Genomic DNA, 19,354 nt, shown 5'->3' with positions numbered 1-19,354 from the left:
TTTTTTGGGTCAAACTATCACTTCTATTAACTGTTAAGGTAATGTCAGTTGAATTTGAACATTCTTTGGGAATTGATCAGATTATTCCGGTTCCGATTCCACTTTCGATTCTACTTAACGATTCGGTTCCTTAACGGTTCTCTTATTGATTCTTGTTTGAAAAAAAAGGTGGATTCGATTTTTGTTTAGTTTAAGGGTAACATGACCTTACAAGCCTACAGTGGGGTCTCAAGAGGCACATACGTTGCGTCAAAAAAGAATGTAAGAAATCAATATTCTTCTGTAGAATTTAACATGATAAATGTTGTGCAAATTACACAAGAATGTAATATTTAATAACAATGTTTGTGATTACGGCTTACAGTATATGAAAACCTTGAATTGAAAATTTCAGAAAATGTAAGCTCATAATGAGTTAATATCAGATATCACAAGTTAATTGCTGACACAAATGGATTTTCACACGATAATCTTTTTTTTTTTAGTTTCACCTTGTATTATATAATGACCTAGACAAAATCTGATGTGAGGAAAACATGTAACTTTTATTTAACTACAATTAAACTTTCACTCAACGGAAATTAGGTGTGTCTCCTGCTGCAAATAGCTTTTGACCTAGGGCTGGGCGATTTGGCCTTTTTCAAATATCTCAATATTTTTAGGCCATATCGCGATACACGATATACATCTCGATATTTTGCCTTAGCCTTGAATTAACACTTGATACATATAATCACATCAGTACAATGATTCTATGTGTCTACATTAAAACATTGTTGTTCATAATGCATTAATATATGCTCATTTTAAACTTTCAGGTAGAGAGAGAAATCACAAATAAGTCAATTGACCAAAACTGTATTTATTAAACAGTTATTAAGCAGTGGCACAAACATTCATGTCATTTCAAAACCGAAAGTGCAAGATTGTCAGAGACATTTTAAAACAAGTTATTAGTGTACTTTTGTGCATGATGTCACACATATTTCAATAAGTGTCACATAAAAATGAGCTGCATATCAAATAGTATATGTCCTACAGTGTTGATGTGGAAATAGTTGCTTCGGCATTTTATTGGCGTGGCACCGAACGGAGATGTCGACATGCACAGTTTAAAGCACTCTTCATTCTCTGGCGGGTGACTTCTCAAATGATGCTACAAATTAGCAGTGCTGCTACTTTTTGTAGCAACGCTTCCGTCGCATAAATGTTGAACATATTCCCGCTTGAAGCCAAACCGCCGCCAGACGATGCACCCCATGCTGTTTTTCTTGGGAATTAATTGTTCCTCCATTTGATACCAGATTCGCACCTTCTCTCTTTTGTATTACCATTCGCAACACACCGTTAGCATCACAGCTAATGTTACCCATTTCACTACCTCTCTGCTTGGGGAGGGCGTGTGACGTTGCACGTGTGACGATGCACGTGTGACGATGCACGTGTGACGATGCACGTGTGACGATACACGTGTGACGTAGGTTAGCAGGTGCGCTTGTTTTAAGTCTATGTGAGAAGGAGAGACAAGAAAGAGTGAGAAACGCATGCAGTGTAATGCCAGCAGTTAAAAGCAACTGCATGAGAACGTATACTCGAATATGACGATATAGTCATTTTCTATATCGCACAGAGACAAACCAAGCCCAGCCCTATTTTGACCACAAACTTAGTCGCTGCTCGGTGACATTCGTCTTGACAAATCTTTCTGTCTTTCCCAAATAGTGGGTGGAGCCCCCCTGTTAGGGCGCGGTGCGATGCCAGCCGTGGCACGTGTGACCTTGGGGAACATGCTTTTTTTGCCGTACTAGAATATGATGAAGCGTATGTAGCACTTGGCTTTACTCTAACCACGGTGGAAGACGAGGAAAGACCGGTTTGTTGTTTGTTTCCTTTAATGTAAATAAGCTTACAATGTTATTCAGTGGTATAGTTAGAACAATTTTATACACAAATTATATAATTTATAGTCACGGTATAGAGTGGGTGGGGGCGGACGGGTACAAAATATTTTTTTATTCCTATGGAGGGCATAACAGAAAATAATGGAGAAGCACTGGTCTAGCGACAGACGTGAACTGCCCGCCTCGTAGCCAGTCAGAATCTGTTTTTCCTCATGTTCAACTAAATGGGAAGGCATTCATTTCAATTCAACAAATATTAGTGATAACATGATAGGCGGAGAGTTAGTACCGGATGACTTGCTAGCGATACTGCTGCTGGGGGGACATAGTAGCGGTTCAAAAACGCGACTTTCATTCATAGGTATTGCATGTTCTGTGTTCAGATGATTCAACATATTGCTCGTATGTCCTCCTCTTGATTAAATAGCGGCCTTATCCATCCATCCATCCATTTTCTACCGCTTATTCCCTTTCGGGGTCGCGGGGGGCGCTGGCGCCTATCTCAGCTACAATCGGGCGGAAGGCAGGGTACACCCTGGACAAGTCGCCTAGCGGCCTTATAATTATTACAAATAGCGCTTGTGCAATCTTTTCTTGTAAGATGTTAGTGTTTGTTCCATCCGGGCATCGCCATTTTGCGATCTGGCGTCACTACGCACGTTACTTAATGACATTATCCCCACCTGGAAGAATCGTTAAAGGAACCATTTGAAGTTTCCCATCCCTATCCTTTACTGTCAATCAATGTTGGGTAAACATTTTATTTTAATTATAGTTGTCCATATTGTACTGAGCAGCCGGACAGACACTTTTGTCCCACTTCCATTGCTGTGCTACTGTAACAGTTAGTGATGTGTAAAACCTTGGTACATTGTGTAAATCCTCACGCTGGACAATGAGTTTAGAGCCCAAGGCTTTGAGCTCATTGGCAAGCGATGCTCGACTAAACTCATGAGCTGTGTGTGGTTGCCCAGATAACCACTGGTAAGCTATCACTACATTGCATGAAAATTCCTCATCACATTTTATCTTTTTGCATCACCAAAAGTTGATAAGATGAAGTTTGCTGATTCAGTGGAACTCTCAGAAAGGCTAACTGACATCAACATAAGCAGTTATCAACTTAACCGAACTCGAAACTTGCTCTTGCTTTTTACACAATACTTTGACCAGAGACATAAGGAGCGTGGGCGATGATATATATATTTTTTGACCTGAGGCAGTTTGTTGAGATAATTTTCCTCCATTTGTGTATATTTTAATGTGGATTTGTTGTTGTCATATATTTCTTACTCTAATATAACAAATCTGCTGCAGTAATTTCATTGTCTGTCTTAACTACAATGACAACAAGTCTTTCTTCCGATAGCTAACAATAAAAACAAAAACAAATCGGCACATTTTGTCCATTGCGAGATACCAGAATTCACATTAATATTTCAATGCTTTTATTTTGACGCATACTTTAAACTGAACAGGAAGTCTAGTTATGTTGATGCTTATAAATAATGATCAAGTAAACAATTTTACAACTCTGATGATGTTGAGTTGACATAAAGAGGTTTTCAACATAAGCAGAGTCAACTAAATGAGGTTCCACCGTATTTCTTGTGACACTGCTGCTATTATGAACTGCACACAACTGTACCACTCGGTAGATACAAGATGGTCTGGTATTTTATTTTGTTTTGTCCCCATCACAGGACCACGCAGCGTCCGAGAGAGCCCGTCGACATGCTGAACAGGAGCGAGACGAACTGGCAGACGAGATGTCCAACAGCACCTCTGGGAAGTCAGTGTCTCTGCCTCCTCTCTGACGGTTGATGTCCTCGACAAGCCGTGAAGATGGAGTTAAATTACATTCACACTTTGGTTGGTCAGGTCCATGCTGCTGGATGAGAAGAGGAGGCTGGAGGCTCGCATCGCTCAGCTGGAGGAGGAGCTGGAGGAGGAGCAGGGCAACATGGAGCTGCTCAATGACCGTCTGAGGAAGAGTACGCTGCAGGTAGGCTCACCTTCAGAACATGTACTGTACTGTTTGTTTCTTTGAAGAATACAGTGTTAAATCAAATTACACAAATGGAAAAAAATAGTAAGAATTAATTTGTATGTCTATGAAAATACTATAAGGCTTAAAAATATATATTTTACAGAAATATGTTAAATTACTATCTCAATATTGCGAGAGCACAGTTGAAAGTTCATGAAAATGAGGTCGTAACATGGGAAAAGTATTTTTAAACAAATAAAGTCCTGCTATTACGAAAATAAGTTAAATTACTCAAATTTTCTAAAAAATATTTCAAGAATAAAGACGAAATTTGTAAAAAAAAAAAAAAAAAAAGAAGTCTAAAACAAGAAACGTTATTTTAATAATTTCTAAGGTAAATTCTTAATGCTGCAAGAATAAATCAAATGATGCAAATTTAGTCCAAATGTTGCAAGAAAGCGTATGAAAATAATATGATAAGATAGTTAGAAGAATACGTAAAATCATATAAAAGTAATCAAAATATTACAATAATTAGGTCGGAGGATTTTGAAAATAATGTCTTATACAAGAAATATTTTTTTAAAAGTCCAAAATATTATTTGAATAAATTCAATTACACAGATCGAGAAAATTACAAGAATAGTGTCATCCATCCATCCATTTTACTACCGCGTGTTGCTTTCGTCGTGAAAAAAGCAATTTATTTGGAAAAAAAATTCTTAATTTTACAAGAGTAAGTACAATTATGCAAATGTAGTCAAAAATATTGCAAGAATTAAGCTGTAAATTATGTGATATGAGAAAAAAGTTGTCATTTTACTAGTAGAAAGTAAAAATATTACAAGAATAATTTAAAAGTCACAAAAATAAGTTATTACAGAAATTTAGTTAAACATTTTGCAAAAAATTGTCTTACATTTTTTAATTATTTATTTAAATTTAATATAGATATTTTAATTATATATTCAAAGGTTTATTAAAATAGGGTTGTAACATGAGGAACAACAACTAATACAAAAATAGGTGGAAATTGCTCAAAGTTGAAACTATATTCTTGCAATAATTAAACTTTAATTATTGCAAGAATGTAGTTTCAAGTTTTAAAAATAATGTAAAAACTAAGGAAAACATTTTTTATTTGATTTTAATGATTAAGTCTAATTTTTACAAAATAAATCAAATGATGAAAATGTTGTCACAATGTTTTGTGTAACAAAATAATTTTATTATAGAAAAAGTTATCAATGTACAAGAACAAATGCCTAATATTACAATAATATGGTAATTATATAAATGTAATCAATATAAAGTTGTAGGTAGTCTTATGTCTTAATACAAAAAAATTATAAATGTTACGAGAATAAGTTAAATTACACAAATCTGGTGTCAAAATATTGCCAAAATAAAGTTCAAAATTTACAAGTATATTATTCTAAAAATACAAAAAATAATATCATGATACGAGAAAAAAGTTGTGATTTAAGTAAAAAAAATTTACAACATTAAATTAAATTACAACAATTTAGTCCAAAATATTGCATGAATAAAGTCGTAATTTTATAAAAACAATTACGTTATAAAATTTGTCAATTTACAATCATTTTTTAGTTATTACGCCAATTTAGTAAAAAAGTTGCAGGAATAAAGTCAGAATTGTTCATCGTAACGCAACAAGAAATAAGTCATTTTACCAAATAAAGTTGCACAAAAGTCGATTAAAACAAATTGTCAGTCTTAAAAGAATAAATTGTCAGTCTTAAAAGAAATTAGTTTTATGAGCATTAGTGTGCTTGCATTAAGATGAAGACTTGATGATGTCGCCAAGTTCCACATTGTTAGTAAAACTTCCCGATGGTTTCTTCAGGTGGACGGCCTGAACACTGAGCTGGCTGCAGAACGCAGCGTCGCCCAGAAAAGCGAGAACGCTCGTCAACAGATGGAGCGGCAGAACAAGGTCTTGAAGTCGTTGCAGCCCAAAAAACAATTTGATATTTCGTGCTTTATTCATCAGTTTTTCATTCCTTGACCACAGGAGTTAAAGGCCAAGCTCGCAGAGCTGGAAGGGACCGTTAAGTCCAAGTTTAAGGCCTCCATCACGGCTCTGGAAGCTAAGATCCTGCAGCTGGAGGAACAGCTGGAGCAGGAAACAAAGTAGGCGTTCATGTTCGTACATGTCATGAAGTGGTCCTCTTGACTTCCTGTGTTCTGTTCCGTCTGCAGAGAAAGAGCGGCGGCCAACAAGATTGTTCGCCGTACGGAGAAGAAACTGAAGGAAGTGATGCTGCAGGTGGAAGACGAACGTCGGCATGCCGACCAGTACAAGGAGCAGGTAAGCAGGCTGTCATTATTCATTGATTGTTTTGTTTTTTTCAACTAAAGAGGATAGGATCAGCTTTATTTACCCCACAATAGGGTAATTATGAGGTTGCAATGTAGATACAAAAAGTCTACAAAAAATCAGGTAGACAACTCTGGAAACACTAAAAGACATAAAATATTTTAAAAGAGCACAGAGCTGCCGTTCAGCGGAACCATCTCTACATACCATGAATTGATTAACGTGGACCCCGACTTAAACAAGATGAAAAACTTATCCGGGTGTTACCATTTAGTGGTCAATTGTAGGGAATATGTACTGAACTGTGCAATCTACTAATAAAAGTTTCAATCAATCAATCAAACAATACAGCCATAAATAAAACACTGCGCACATACGATTGCCCATTGCATAGAAAAAAAAACATGTTTTCGTTTTGTGACTGATTGTGGTGTCCTGTGCAGGTGGACAAAGGCAACTCGCGCATGAAGCAGCTGAAGCGTCAGCTGGAGGAGGCGGAGGAAGAGGCCACCAAGGCCAACGCCTCCCGCAGGAAGCTACAGAGGGAGCTGGACGACGCCACCGAAGCCAGCGAAGGCCTCAGCCGTGAGGTCAGCAGCCTCAAGAGCCGCCTCAGGTAAGAACACAAAAGTCACAAAATCAAGAACGGTTGGATGGAATTTGCTTTGGAGAACTTCTCACATTAAGCATGGACCAGGATGGGCGACTTGTGGCTTACATGACCGTCATGAAAATAGAAATGATCAGTTCCAGGGTCAAGCTGTCATTACCTTTATAAACTATACAAATGATGTTTTAAGTAAAGTGGAACAGAAAGTATTGAACTAGCATAGTAATCACTAAGGGCCTGATTTACGAAGTTTTAAATACCTCGCGCTAAACAGCGTGTGCAATCAATAAAATAGCTTGTACTATTAGTGGGCGTGTTGTGTGCGATCTAGTACTGCTGCGTGTGTAATTAAAATGTGGTGCAGACCGCCTCTTTTAAATGAGGATTATAACTACGGAGACATTCTCATTTACTGCACATTCATTATCATGGCTTTGGCATTTTGTTATGTTTTCTAACAAGTAGGAGATTCTTACCACTTTTTATGGGCATTTTTGCAGCAGTCGTGCATTGCATCTACATTAACATCACTTTTTTTTCTTTCTTTTTTTACTACTGAAGGTGCATGGGAGGGAGGCTGCACTTATGTACTCAAGATGCAAACAATGCATACCTCAAAAAGTTTTGATCATCCAGGATATACTTAATAATAGTAATTTATGTTCTGTGGAAAAAAAAACATAATTAAAAAAATGTTAAATGACACCAAAATATATCAGTTGACTTTGTTTTAATCAACCCCTTAAGTCACCGAGCAGCTATGAAATTATAAAAGGATGTTGCTGAATTGACAATGTGTCTAATATTTTTTATTTCTGACCGTCCAAATATATTGAAATGTACACGTAGGACGGAGGATTCTCTGTCCATCGTGTGTCTTTGCAGTGCAAGCACTCCTGCCTTTTTATGAGGAACTGTGTCAGTTTGCGGTTACTTTTTAATTATGCTAAATAAAACGCAGAATAGTGCTCCCAAAACGGTGATGAGTATTGATAAATCAGGTTCAGTGCACTGCAAAATACATGGACCTTTGTCAATTTGCGGTGCCTTTTCAAACATGCTAAACAAAAACGCAAAATAGTGCTCCCAAAACGAGGATGAGTATTGATAAATCACATTGCGTGTGCTGTATGGTATATGTCCATTTTCTCTTCCCTGTATTGTGGGCGTTTTAATGATCAGCATATATTTTGCATATAAATGAAGAAGGAGACGCAAAATGGATTGCACGCCTTATTCTGCTCACTTTAACAGACACAATCCACTCAGCACACGTTTCGTAGATCAACTTTGTGTGTGCTATGAAGTTTGCACATGTTTTAATACATGCTAATGTTAACTAAATCAGGCCCTAAGTCTGTAAAGTGATTTGTGTCACAGATCAGCTTGATATTTTGGTATTTTTATTCTAAAAAGTTAACCCCAAGCCAAAGAAAAAGCCAAGCAGTGATCACTTGGTGTCCCAGTTAGTGATGTGTCATACCACAGATTTTTTGTCTGATGTGATACCCAGTAAAATTCAGGCTGGTATTGGCATTACTGATTTGATACTATGTGCAAATATACCTGATATGTCTGGTAAAAATTTCTAAGTAGTCTATTTGAAGTGTTGCTAACGCCTTTCATTTAAACAAGATATCAACGATTGACAGTAGTTACTTTAAAGTGTGTTCCAGTTAACGATGTACATTATCATAAGTATCGATATTTTGATTTGAGAATCAATTTGTTTCATCAGTTTGTTGTAATACATCTCAAACGTTTTATTCCAAATACCACCTTAGAAACAATTTGCTCTCCGAGTACCACCATAATGACCAACATTAAAATGCAGTAGGCCCAAGTATTCATTAAAAATAAGCCATCCATCCATTTTTTACAGCTTGTAATCAAGTGATTCTTAGGCGTACCACTATTAGTACACGTACCATAGTTTGAGAATCCCTGTAATGTAATAGTCAGGGGTTATACTATATTGTAGCAATTGTGTCGCCATCTTGTGGCCAAAAGATGTCAGGCATAACTGTCATGTTGTCCGCAGGCGAGGAGGTCCAGTCAGCAGCTTCTCCAGTCGCTCGGGCCATCACAACTTAAACGTGGACGGCGCCTCCGTCGACAGGTCGGACGACGACGCCGACAGCCGCACCAGCGACTTCAACGACACCTCCAACGTGGAGTAAAAGAAGTCCAAGTCGCTTTCTGCCTCGAGTCGTTACTATTATTTTAAAGACTGCAGCAGCCACTATCTACCCCCCAGACCCTCATCCTCTATACTTTTTCTCTTTTTTTTTTTTTTTAATACCACCCCTTCCTGGATGTGAGGCCTCTGGAGGCCAACAGACAATTCTGCCTTAGTGGGTCCTCTGCTCCTCCTTCACTTATTTCCCCTGTAGGTTCAAAGTGCTTTTTGCTCACACAAGGCGGACTCACACTTCACGTATGTCAAACAAACAAAGCTGACACGTCCTCTGTGACCTTCTGACCAACACTAATGTCTCCATGCAACGGACTGAATGCCACATGTATTTTTATTATTATTATTGTTATGACTGTGAAAACAAATGTTCATCTCAACATGTGTCTGCTAGACATGCAAACAGCTGCACGCAACACTACGTCCCTTTTGTTGCCCTTCTACGAAACGATGAAAACAATATTTAGTCCAAGCAAATGTTATGATGGCTGTAAAGTTCACGTCGTCTGCTTAATGACGGACATTTCTTACGTTTCTTTCAAAGTGCCTTAGACACTGAACAAGAACAAGAAACGATACAAAATTATGTTACAAAATCCCAACGAAAAACCTCTTCCCAAAGTTCTACTTTTATGTTTTGCTGTGCTTCATATCACAAGTAACATGTATCTTTTGTTTAAAAAATCCACGAGTCCAAACCAGTATTAAGAAGTCTCCAAAAATAACGCTTGCCTCAATCAAGCGTTATTTTTGACCATTTGGTTGGAAGCTTTAACATTCTTGATTAGTTAAGTAATTAACTTACTGTCTTTGTTATTATTATATCCAGCTGGCTGTGGTCAAAAGCAGGCATTACACTACACAAATACTCTTACTCCACAAATACTGGATTTATAGACGGTAATATTTTTTGTTTGTTTTGTTTTTTAAAGAAAATAAAGCATATTCATTGTAACAGTCCAGTTTTCATTTGTCCTTTTACACTCTATATTTTTTTTTAATTTGAGGTGCTTTGGAAGGCGTAGTGCTTCTCAACCATAGGCGAGGGCCCTTAAAATAATATTTGTTTCTTAGCTGTGGTCCATATAGGCCGCAGCAGTACTCAGCTGTAATACACTTTTCCACCACTTGTGGCAGCAATGACAATCTTAAACAGAAGAAGTCTGAAGCAAAAGTCAGAGAAGTTTTTAAAGCGCAAAAATTATGACTAAAGTGGTGAAGCTGTGGTTTCATTTGCACTTTAATTTTATTGACAGTTTATTTAGGAAACATGTATGTTATTATTGTGTGAATGTGAGTGTGAATGTTGTCTGTCTACCTGTGTTGGCCCTGCGATGAGGTGGCAACTTGTCCAGGGTGTACACCGCCTTCTGCCCGATTGTAGCTGAGCTAGGCACCAGCGACCCCAAAGGGAATAAACGGTAGACAATGGATGGATGGTACTTTATTATTAATTTGGATGTAATGTGTTCGTTTCAGCCCTGCATAGTTAGAAGTAAATCTATTTTTCATCCGTTTTGTGTCATTTATTTGAAAGTATATTTGATTGGTATTTATTTTTGTAATCAACCCAATCTACATCAGCTTTGAAAATAATATTTCTGATTAACACATGTTTCCATATCATTTATCCTGTTAAATTTTAAGAAGATTATATGTCCATCCATCCATACATTTTCTACCGCTTATTCCCTTCGGTGTCGTGGGGAGTGCTGGCTCCTATCTCAGTTACAATTGGGCGGAAGGCTGTGTACACCCTGGACAAGTCGCCACCTGATTGTAGGGCCTAGGTTATATGTACACAAATCAAGAGTAAGATTACTAATTAAACTATGTCACCCGGCTGTCCTGGGAACGCCTCAGGATCCCCTGGGAAGAGCTGGATGAAGTGGCTGGGGAGAAGGACGTCTGGGCTTCCCTGCTTAGGCTGCAGCCCCCGCGACCCGACCTCGGATAAGCGGAAGATGGATGGTGTTAATATTTGAGTGGGCTATAGGGGAAAAGTTGGGCCTCAAGGTCACCGAGTTAAAGAACCCCCACTATAAGATGTTTTTATGAATATAAATAAGGTGATTGGAAAGCTTTAAGAGCCAAAAAGAAAATATAATGGCAGAGCAAGATGTGTTTTACACATAACAAAATATATTTTTTTAAACGTTTCTTTTTTAAAATACAAAAATGAGGAAACCCCCATTTTTGACAAAACATATGAATATAAAAGTTGTTTTAGTAAACTACACCGTAGTACCTCGAGATACGAGCTGTCTCGACTAATTGTTATGCTTTCGTTTGCGAGCGAAAGTGGGCGTTATGAGCCTCCGCGCCGCTAGTTGGCGTAGCGAACAACAGTCTACCCCGTCAGCGACCAAAACAGTAAGCCATCTGTCAAACTAATTGCTGTTAAAATTTATCTCATTTGTTTATTCTTTTTGCCTTGACTGGCGCTAGTTAGCTGGACTTATCTGCCAACCCTCTGGGAATTGGACCCCAAATTTTACTTCTTTTTTTTTTTTTTAAACCACATTTGGTTTGTAAAAAGCAAAGAAAGAAGTTCGGAAATATTTTTGTCTACCTGAGAAGTTACATGTGGGTATCACGTCTGATGAGGTAAGTGCCTAGCTGCTTTGTAGAAGTGTCAATTTTAACAACTGCTCTTTTGTTATCGTGACAATGTTGCATTGTCCTTAGGGTTACCATTTCCATGACACCAAAAAGGAGGACATTATGCGGCATATCAATAAATTATTATGCGCCATATCAATAAATTACTATGGTGTACATAGGACTCAGGTATACTCTTTTTTTTTTATAGTACAATTTTGAGTGGTTTAAAGATGATGTTTGTGTGGCTGAATAGGAAAAAATATTAAAGTCAAGTGTTTGTTAACAGTATTTGTATTTATTCAATACATTGTGGTGTTCAAAAAGTGACCATCCATCCATCCATCCATTTTCTACCGCTTATTCCCTTTTTGGGGTCGCGGGGGGGCGCTGGCGCCTATCTCAGCTACAATCGGGCGGAAGGCGGGGTACACCCTGGACAAGTCGCCACCTCATCGCAGTGCCAACACAGATAGACAGACAACATTCACACTCACATTCACACACTAGGGCCAATTTAGTGTTGCCAATCAACCTATCCCCAGGTGCAAAAAGTGACCACTGAGATTAATCTTTTCAAGTGCAGAGTGCCACAAAGCATAACGTGTGGAATTAAATGTAAACAACAATTAACAGGTAGCATATATCATTTTAAAAATGCTTTTTAAAAAAGCCTGAATAACCTTTTATATAAATAAATGATAAATGGGTTGTACTTGTATAGCGCTTTTCTACCTTCAAGGTACTCAAAGCGCTTTGACACTACTTTCTCATTTACCCATCCACACACTGATGGAGAGAGCTGCCATTGTAACAAACAAACAAGAAAACATTCAACTGCTCAAAAAGCATAGCATTTCTAAAGTGTTTCAGTCTTTTGGGGACTTGTCTTCAGTGTCTGTGTGTGTGCGCAGCAGACCTGTCTTTAAGCAAACTCCACATTCACCCTCTGTTGCAGGATCAACAGCCCCTCTGTCATCATGGCTTCCAAGCCCCCACTGCGCCTGGGCCTTATATATCCTGCAGAGACTGGTACAAATAACAACATAGCAACAACATAGTTATCAATCTTCCAAAATCTGTATCATTTTTAACCCATCCATCCATCCATTTTCTACCGCTTACTCCCTTTTCGGGTCACGGGGGGCGCTGGCGCCTATCTCAGCTACAATCGGGCAGAAGGCGGGATACACCCTGGACAAGTCGCCACCTCATCGCAGTGCCAACACAGATAGACAGACAACATTCACACTCACATTCACACACTAGGGCCAATTTAGTGTTGCCAATCAACCTATCCCCAGGTGCAAAAAGTGACCACTGAGATTAATCTTTTCAAGTGCAGAGTGCCACAAAGCATAACGTGTGGAATTAAATGTAAACAACAATTAACAGGTAGCATATATCATTTTAAAAAATGCTTTTTAAAAAAGCCTGAATAACCTTTTATATAAATAAATGATAAATGGGTTGTACTTGTATAGCGCTTTTCTACCTTCAAGGTACTCAAAGCGCTTTGACACTACTTTCTCATTTACCCATCCACACACTGATGGAGGGAGCTGCCATTGTAACAAACAAACAAGAAAACATTCAACTGCTCAAAAAGCATAGCATTTCTAAAGTGTTTCAGTCTTTTGGGGACTTGTCTTCAGTGTCTGTGTGTGTGCGCAGCAGACCTGTCTTTAAGCAAACTCCACATTCACCCTCTGTTGCAGGATCAACAGCCCCTCTGTCATCATGGCTTCTAAGCCCCCACTGCGCCTGGGCCTTATATATCCTGCAGAGACTGGTACAAATAACAAAATAGCAACAACATAGTTATCAATCTTCCAAAATCTGTATCATTTTTAACCCATCCATCCATCCATTTTCTACCGCTTACTCCCTTTTGGGGTCACGGGGGGCGCTGGCGCCTATCTCAGCTACAATCGGGCAGAAGGCGGGATACACCCTGGACAAGTCGCCACCTCATCGCAGGGCCAACACAGATAGACAGACAACATTCACACTCACATTCACACACTAGGGCCAATAAATATAAACATTTCATGGAGCCCATCAGTGAAATGAGTTGATTGTCTATCTGAAATATTTCTGTTCTTTCCTGGCTGCATCCAAGAGTTTTTTGTTTAGGGTGAACTTCTTGTACATCTCTGTGCAGGGTTGGGTGAAATTGACACACACTTGCAGCTCAGCCTTGACGCTGTACACATCCAGACGATTCCTCTCGTTTCTCCATGCAGTTGTCATCATTAAAAAGACACGTTCATGGAATGCCATGGAATGAGTCTCGACTGCTTTTCGTTATAAATCCGTGCTCTTTTATCCATTCAGAATTAAACGAGGTCTTGCGTTTTGACATGATGCTAACTTTCTGTCAATGTCATGCCGCAGCAGCACATGGACCCTTGTTTACTTTTTTAACCAATGATAAGCAGATTTGTATCCGACACCGCTCTTAGCCAATCATTTGATATGTTACTGCGTTGGAGGCATTTTTTTATGGTCTTATGATCGGCTATTGGGCTGCAGCCCAGCAAAGATGAAAAAACTCCGCTCTTCAAGCCTAGTGCCTCAAAAAGGAGGACAAATACGTGTCTGGCTTGATGCTGCGCCGGACGCCGGACAGGGCATTAAAAATCCGGACTGTCCGGCCTAAATCCGGACACCTGGTCACCCTAATTGTCCTCAAAACTCTGGTTGTGTATCTAAATTTTGATACACAGTATAGTAGGCTGACCCTACCGGGACTAGGTGAACATTTCCCAATCAATCAATGATTATTTATAAAGCCCACTAGTGTTTCAAAGGGCTGGACAAACCACAACACAAACCACAACAACATCCTCGGTAGGGCCCACATAAGGGCAAGGAAAACTCACACCCAGTGGGACGTCGGTGACAGTGACAATGATGACTATGAGAAACCTTGGAGAGGACCGTATATGTGGGCAACTCCTCACCCTCTAGGGCAGTGGTTCTCAAATGGGGATACGTGTACCCCTCGGGGTACTTGAAGGTATGCCAAGAGGTACGTGAGATTTTTTTAAAGTATTCTAAAATTAGCAACAATTCAAAAATCCTTTATGGATGTATTTATTGAATAATACTTTAACAAAATATGAATGTAAGTTCATAAACTGAAAATAAATACAACAATGGCATATTCAGTGTTGACAGCCAGATTTTTTTGTGGACATGTTTCATAAATATTGATGTTAAAGATTTATTTTTTTGGGAAGAAATGTTTAGAATTAAGTTCATGAATCCAGATGGATCTCTATTACAATCCCCAAAGAGGGCACTTTAAGTTGATGATTACTTCTGTGTAGAAATCTTTATTTATAATTGAATCACTTGTTTATTTTTCAACAAGTTTTTTGTTATTTTTAAATCTTTTCTTCCAAATAGTTCAAGAAAGACCACTACAAATGAGCAATATTTTGCACTGTTATACAATTTAATAAATCAGAAACTGATGACATAGTGCTGTATTTAACTTCTTTATCTCTTTTTTTCAACCAAAAATGCTTTGCTCTGATTAGGAGGTACTTGAATTAAAAAAAATGTTCACAGGGGGTACATCACTGAAAAAAGGTTCAGAACCACTGCACTAGGGGACCGAAAGCAATGGATCTCGAGCGGGTCTAACATGATACTGTGAAAGTTCAATCCATAGTGGATCCAACACAGCCGTGAGAGTCCAGTCCAAATTGGATCCAACACGGTAGCCAGAGTCCCGTCCATAGTGGAGCCAACAGGAAAACATCCCAAGCGGAGGCGGATCAGCAGCGCAGAGATGTCCCCAGCCGATACACAGGCGTGCGGTCCATCCTGGGTCCCGACTCTGGACAACCAGTACTTCATCCATGGCCACCGGACCGGACCCCCTCCACAGGGGAGAGTGGGAAAGAGGAGAAAAATAAAAGAAACGGCAAATCAACTGGTCTAAAAAGGGGTTATATTTAAAAGCTAGAGTATAAAAATGAATTTTAAGGTGAGACTTAAATGCTTCTACTGAGGTGGCATCTCGAACTGTTACCGGGAGGGCATTCCAGATTACTGGAGCCCGAACGGAAAACACTATAGCCCGCAGACTTTTTTTGGGCTGTGCGAATCAGTAATAAGCCAGAGTCCTTTGAACACGGATTTCTTGCCGGGACATATGGTACAATACAATCGGCTAGATAAGCTGGAGCTAGACCGTGTAGTATTTTATACGTAAGTAATAAAACCTTGAAGTCACATCTTAAGTGCACAGGAAGCCAGTGCAGGTGAGCCAGTACAGGCGTAATTTGATCAAACTTTCTTGTTCTTGTCAAAAGTTTAGCAGCCGCATTTTGTACCAACTGTAATCTTTTTATGCTAGACATAGGGAGACCCGGAAATAATACGTTACAGTAATCGAGGCGAGACGTAACAAAAGCATGGATAATGATCTCGGCATCGTTAGTGGACAAAATGATACTTGAACTTAATTGCTCTATAAATAATATGTTTATTTAATTAAAGCTTTTTTTCTCCTCTGTTGACAGCAGTGTTGGCACTAGGAATTTTCAAAATGGGGTCCTATGGGCCCGGATGGAAATTAAACCAAGCAAGTCCAGAAGCATCTCAGTGGTGAGGGGGAAGCTGATGAAACATCGATTCTGTGTGGGTGAGGAGGCTATACCAACAGTGTCTGAGAAGCCTGTCAAGAGTCTTGGACGTTGGTATCATGCCACCCTCAAAGACACGGGACAGGTGGACCAGCTCAAGCAGGATACTATAACTGGCCTTGAAAACTTCGATAAGACCATGCTCCCTGGCCGGTTGAAGCTGTGGTGCCTCCAATTTGGGTTGCTACCCAGGCTTTTGTGGCCTCTGACCATCTATGATGTAACAACCACAAAGGTAGAAAAGTTGGAGAGGATGGTTAGCGCATTTGCTAGGAAGTGGCTGAGTCTTCCCAAATGGAAGAGGTGTTCTGGAGCTTCCTGTTTCCAGCCTAGTAGAGGAGTTTAAGTGTGCAAAGGTAAGGCTGGAAATGACGCTAACAGAGTCTCGTGACCCATGCGTTGCCCAAACAGCTCCTACCTTGGTGACCGGAAGGAAATGGACTGCAGCGGCAGCTACTCTGCAAGCAAAGGAGGATCTTAGGCACAGAGACATCATTGGCCTCGTGCAGCAGGGAAAAGGAGGCCTTGGCCTTAGTGAGAGCAGACAGTTGTGGCATACTGCTGCTCCAGCTCAGCGACGACGGCTGGTTGTAGAGGAGGTACGGCGGCATGAGCAGGCAGCAAGATGTGCAAAGGCTATCTCACAAGTTAAGCAAGGACAGTGGATGAGCTGGGAAGGCGTCGAGAGGAGAAGGCTCTCATGGAGGGAGCTGTTGGGCATGGAGGCAGTTCACATCAGCTTCATCTTACGCTCCACTTATGATGTCCTTCCCTCCCCCTCCAACCTCAAACAGTGGTATGGAGAGGACCCTACATGCCCCCTCTGTCCATCTCCAGCTAACCTCAAACACATTCTCGTTGGCTGCAAGACAAGTCTGTCACAAGGGCGCTACACCTGGCGGCACAACCAGGTTCTGAAGTGCCTAGCAGCCACGGTAGAGGCCAGAAGAGCGAAGATCAATGCCCTGCCCCCGCCAAAAGTACATCCTACAGCCACAAGAGAGTTCATCCGAGAAGGTGCAGAGTCCACCAAAGGCCATATACCAGACATAGGCCAGCTCGGAAGGGCTCGTGACTGGAAAATGGCGGTGGATCTTGATCAAAAGCTCTGCTTTCCTTCAGAGATAGCCATGGCAAACCTCAGACCAGACCTTGTGCTCTGGTTCTCCTCACTGCATATTGTGTATATAATACAACTCACGGTTCCCTGGGAGGCTGCTGTGGAGGAGGCATTCGAACGCAAAAGCCTCAAGTACACCGAACTGGCAGCTGATGCTGAGCACAATGGATGGAAAGCCAAGGTCTGCCCAGTGGAAGTTGGCTGCAGAGGTTTTGTGGGCCAGACAACAATCAGGCTGCTTAAGGACATCAGAGTTCGAGGCCAAACCCTACGAAACACCATCAAAGCCCTCTCAGGAGCAGCAGAGACAGCCAGTCGGTGGCTGTGGGTGAAGAGGAGAGACACCATCTGGGGATCTAGTAAGACCTACATCACATAATGGTTAGAAGCAGAGGGGGGCTCACCTGGGACGCCAGGTATTGCCGATGAGCCCTCTGGAGGTGTCGTGGGCCTATCATTGAAACGCCGGTGAAGGAGGGTGCCCACCTGATCACCCCAATGAAGCTGACAACCATTACCCTTCCTCCTCTCTGCTCCCCATCTTGCAATCCCACCCAACCAGGTCCAACACCACAACCGCTCTGAGGCAGCGCTGAAGGAGGTAGCCTATTATTCCACTCTACTCAGGTTATTTTGTATAATGGGATTGTTCTATCTAGTCCTAAAAGTGAACTGAACTGTGTATGTATGTATGTATATATATATATGTATATATGTGTATGTATATATATATATGTGTGTATGTATGTATATATTTATGTATGTATATATATGTATATATATATATAATATATATGTGGGTGTATATGTTCATATATGTATGTATATACATACATGTATATATGTATGTGTATGTATACATGTATGTATATGTATGTGTGTATATATATATATATATATATATATAATATATATATATATATATATATATATATATATATATATATATATATATATTAGGGGTGGGCAAATTAATGCGTTAATTACGCGTTAACTCAACAATCTATTAACGCCAACAATTATTTTATCGCACATTTGCGTATGTTGTTTACATGCTTTTATTTTGTTAACGCCTTTTCTTAAAAAGATGGCGTCGCCCGGACGGGCTTCGGCGTGGAGGGGCTGTTGGTAAAGATGGAACATTTGGCAAAAATACCGGACAATTCTGCAAATTTCATGGCTGGCTTACAGCGTAGTCAATTCTGAATGTGGATAGATCGGGCCGTTTTGGACTGAATGACGCGTGCTTGCTAGACCGGCTAGCTAGCATGGGAATACTTTGCCGGCTACATCCAGCGGCTTGTGAAGCAGCGGAGTATTTGTGTTGTCTATTTATGAATAATGCAGATGGGGAGTGTTGGCTGAGTTCTTAACGTTTACTTTCAGAGCGTGCATATCACAACATACAAGATGCCGTCATGGTGACACAACCTATACCGGGCTACCGCGCATGCGCGTCACTCCTGTTGCATGCTGGGTAGGGTAGTTCTCATAACATCACAATATAGTGCCAGGTATATGCGTTCAGTTTATCAAAGCACCAAGCAAACAATCGGAAAATTCCCATCATATCAATTCCTAGATATGGTCATAATTATTTTAAGTGCACTACGCAGAATAAACACAACATTATTAATATTGCTACTACGGATAATTTAATCAAAAACTCCATAAAACAGTACTACCTATAATATAGGTTTTTCAAACATAAGATCCCTGATAAAAGAAATGTTTCTGCTGTTACCTCAGAAATTGCCTGTTCAGATGTTATGATTGTGGCTCAGAGATTTGTATGTAGATTATATTTATTTTCCATAACAAACAGTATAACTTAAATACCCTGGCAGTGGCAATAAGCTTAAATGTTTGTATTTACATTTTTTGAGTTGATTTTCATAAAATATGCTATTTAACTGCTACTGTTTAACAAGGACTG

General features: G+C 39.8%; 1 protein-coding gene and 1 long non-coding RNA gene across 8 annotated transcripts in view; both read left to right on the top strand.

Annotated features, from left to right (window-relative positions):
* The window catches only part of LOC133559713 (myosin-10), a 93,098-nt gene extending 83,107 nt beyond the window's left edge, over nt 1–9,991 (top strand). For all 6 annotated transcript variants that reach the window (XM_061911791.1, XM_061911774.1, XM_061911781.1 and 3 more), the window contains 7 exons: nt 3,605–3,693; nt 3,783–3,906; nt 5,759–5,848; nt 5,927–6,045; nt 6,115–6,223; nt 6,676–6,848; nt 8,884–9,991. In XM_061911791.1, coding sequence (XP_061767775.1) covers nt 3,605–3,693; nt 3,783–3,906; nt 5,759–5,848; nt 5,927–6,045; nt 6,115–6,223; nt 6,676–6,848; nt 8,884–9,022 — 843 coding nt within the window. In that variant the 3' untranslated portion in view covers nt 9,023–9,991. The remainder of the gene's footprint in view (nt 1–3,604; nt 3,694–3,782; nt 3,907–5,758; nt 5,849–5,926; nt 6,046–6,114; nt 6,224–6,675; nt 6,849–8,883) is intronic.
* A 1,347-nt stretch (nt 9,992–11,338) lies between these two features.
* LOC133539086 (uncharacterized) lies at nt 11,339–14,032 on the top strand. Of its 2 annotated transcripts, none has more exons than XR_009803192.1 (3): nt 11,339–11,643; nt 13,356–13,429; nt 13,802–14,032. It is a non-coding gene; the product is annotated as an uncharacterized LOC133539086 (long non-coding RNA). The 2 variants fall into 2 exon arrangements; XR_009803182.1 differs by lacking the exon at nt 13,356–13,429 and adding an exon at nt 12,596–12,669 and having other exon boundaries at nt 11,341–11,643.
* The last annotated feature ends 5,322 nt before the right edge of the window (nt 14,033–19,354 follow it).

This window comes from Nerophis ophidion, linkage group LG01 (genome assembly GCF_033978795.1).
Source record: "Nerophis ophidion isolate RoL-2023_Sa linkage group LG01, RoL_Noph_v1.0, whole genome shotgun sequence".
In the NCBI taxonomy this organism is placed as follows: domain Eukaryota; kingdom Metazoa; phylum Chordata; class Actinopteri; order Syngnathiformes; family Syngnathidae; genus Nerophis; species Nerophis ophidion.
Note: the sequence above shows the minus strand (reverse complement) of the source record. Positions and strands in the feature narration are given on the sequence as shown.